Source organism: Rutidosis leptorrhynchoides, chromosome 3 (assembly GCF_046630445.1).
Source record: "Rutidosis leptorrhynchoides isolate AG116_Rl617_1_P2 chromosome 3, CSIRO_AGI_Rlap_v1, whole genome shotgun sequence".
Lineage (NCBI taxonomy): Eukaryota > Viridiplantae > Streptophyta > Magnoliopsida > Asterales > Asteraceae > Rutidosis > Rutidosis leptorrhynchoides.
Genome location: NC_092335.1, coordinates 198,914,476 through 198,917,010, shown reverse-complemented (window position 1 = coordinate 198,917,010; position 2,535 = coordinate 198,914,476). Strand labels below are relative to the sequence as shown.

The 2,535-nt window shown below is 35.0% G+C and overlaps 1 protein-coding gene across 1 annotated transcript; it reads left to right on the top strand.

Annotated features, from left to right (window-relative positions):
* Positions 1-591: 591 nt before the first annotated feature.
* Positions 592-1,566, top strand: LOC139897156 (uncharacterized). The gene has a single exon (XM_071879814.1). The coding sequence runs from the start codon at positions 648-650 to the stop codon at positions 1,440-1,442; it is 795 nt and encodes a 264-aa protein (XP_071735915.1). The 5' UTR covers positions 592-647; the 3' UTR covers positions 1,443-1,566.
* Positions 1,567-2,535: the final 969 nt, after the last annotated feature.

The window sequence follows — 2,535 nt, the reverse complement described above, 5'->3', positions numbered from 1 at the left end:
AACAAACAAAGCTTACTTAACTAGTAACTAACAAGACATATTTATTAAAACAATTAACTAAATTACTTTTATTATCGTTTATCTGACTCTGTATATTAATAAGATGTTTCACTTCCAAGGTTTATCAATTTTCAAGCTTACATTTTTTCAATGAGATGTATAATCACATTCTTGTAACTTGTAGGGAATATATTTTTAAAACATTTGTATTTAACAATACGAGTTTTCAGTTATATGGAGTAACAATCATTATAGGTCACAAACCAAATCAAGTATCCCTATAGTTTGTTACATGAATATTTGATATAATTAATTAAATTTTTTTTTTCTTCTAAACGTAACTTTGATAACATTTGTATAAATCCCTCATCTCCCTCTCAATTCTCGTTATCAATATTCAAACGATCATGAATTTATCAAAACCCAAATTGATTTCAATTCCACATTGAAATCATTCTATCATCATCATCATCATCATCATCATCATCATCATCATCATCATCATCATCATCATCATCATCATCCACAACACTTGAATTCACTCAAATTTCGCGAGAGGGAGATCAATCTACATAATGTCAGATACAAGAATTCTGGAGATTAACTTGATCTCGGCACAAGATTTAAAAATCCCACCATCTGCTAAAATGCGCCGTGTGCACACTTACGCCATCGCTTGGGTTGATCCAACCGTCAAGCTTCGTAGCCACCTGGACACCGTTGGCGGAGAAAATCCTACGTGGAATGAAAAATTTATTTTCCGTGTTTCACCACATTTCATCTACGGTGACACGTCAGCAGTTCAATTCGAAATCTACGCTTGCGGTTACATCAGAGATTATCTAATTGGTAACGTACGTTACTTGTTGAGTTCCAGTTCGCTTACGTCATCTAAAACTGGTGCGGTTATTGGTACTCCGGCGTTTTCGGCAGTACATATCCGTCGGCCGTCCGGGAGAGTTCACGGCGTTTTGAATATAGCGGCAACGGTTTATGAGAGTTCCGATTTCGCAGCTTTAAATGGAATGTCGGCAGTTTGTTTTCGAGATCTGATCGGTGAAAGTGAGAACGATGATAAAGAACAGCAACGGCTACGCCGCCGTGAACGGCGGATGTCGTGGCATCCGACGGTTCTCAGCCGTAATGGATCGAAACGAAACGACCGATCGTCTGAAGCTGAATCATGTGATTTTCCGATGAATGATCCGGTGGAATTTTCCGACGGAAATGAGTCGACGGCCTCGTCTTCATCATCGGTGAGTACGGCGGCGTTTAAGGAGGTTAACGGCGTGAGGTTGACTAGTCAAACGGAGGGAAAGAAAGAATTGAAATCGGACGGTGGAGGATTGCTTTGTGGATTAATGTTACATCGAAGGTTTAGTTTTTGTCCGTCAGATCAGAATTTATTTGCTTTAGCTGGATTCCAGGGAAGAAAGATATGAACGGTTGAGATTTAATCTTTGGTAATTAGTTTAGCTTGTTACAGAATCAAGGGTGGCAAAATTACCAACTTGATCAAATGTTCAATGCTCGTGTTTATGTTGTCTAATTGATTTGATTGAGTTATTATAGGAAATAAATGAAATTACACAGAATATATAATTTTTTTACAAATATGTATGTCTATCCTTGATTTGGATATGTTTGATCGACGAGCTTACGAGGGCTTATAGAAGCTGATTGGAGCTTGAGTTTATAATTTTAATAAATTACAAGTCATAAGTTTTGTTTGACAAAACAAAAAAGTAGAGCTTATAGAAAAAAGAAGCTCTTGAAACTAGCTTTTGAAAAAAAGAAGAGTTTATGAGAGATAAATTTACTAATATACCCTTTATTATATTAGTTTACATTTTATATATGGGTATAGAGAGAGGAAAGACTTTCTCTATTCTTTGGAGTGTTTCACTCGGGGTAGAGAAATGACTTCTCTTTATTCTAGGATAGGAGAAGGATTGTCTACGTTCTACCTCCCCCATACCTCACATATGTGAGATTGGGTGGTGTTGTTGTTGTTGTTGTGTATTTTATATATGGGTATTTTTAAGTCATTTTACAAATATAAGCTCCAGTTCTAGCTACTTAATCAAACAATTATAAAACACAATAAGTTCCAGTTTACAGCTTCAAAATAAGCTCCAGCTCCAGCTTCAGCTCCAGCAACTTTCGTCCAAACACACCCTTTAACTCACAAATTTTTCATAAAAGTCACTTAGATATCACTATATCAATAACTCTTTGATATTTGTTTAAGTAATTAAATTTGATCTTTAGTTGTCATATTAAAATTTATTGGAATTCATTTAGAACATGTCTGTGTATTAAAAATAGACTTTTCTTTTATCATTACGGGTACACATAGAAGTGTATCACGAATAACCAAAAGAATAGTAATATATCCGCCATCACTTTTACTTCATCCACCATAAATCATGCATTAACATGTTGTACTGTACATCTGTTAATGTACAGTTTTGATGGATGAAGTAAAAATAATGTTGAATTTATCAATGTCCATAAGAAAAACCATATATATTG

Coding starts and splice junctions, on each gene's coding strand:
- LOC139897156 (XM_071879814.1), top strand. CDS start 648: ATGCGCCGTGTGCACACTTACGCCATCGCTTGGGTTGATCCAACCGTC.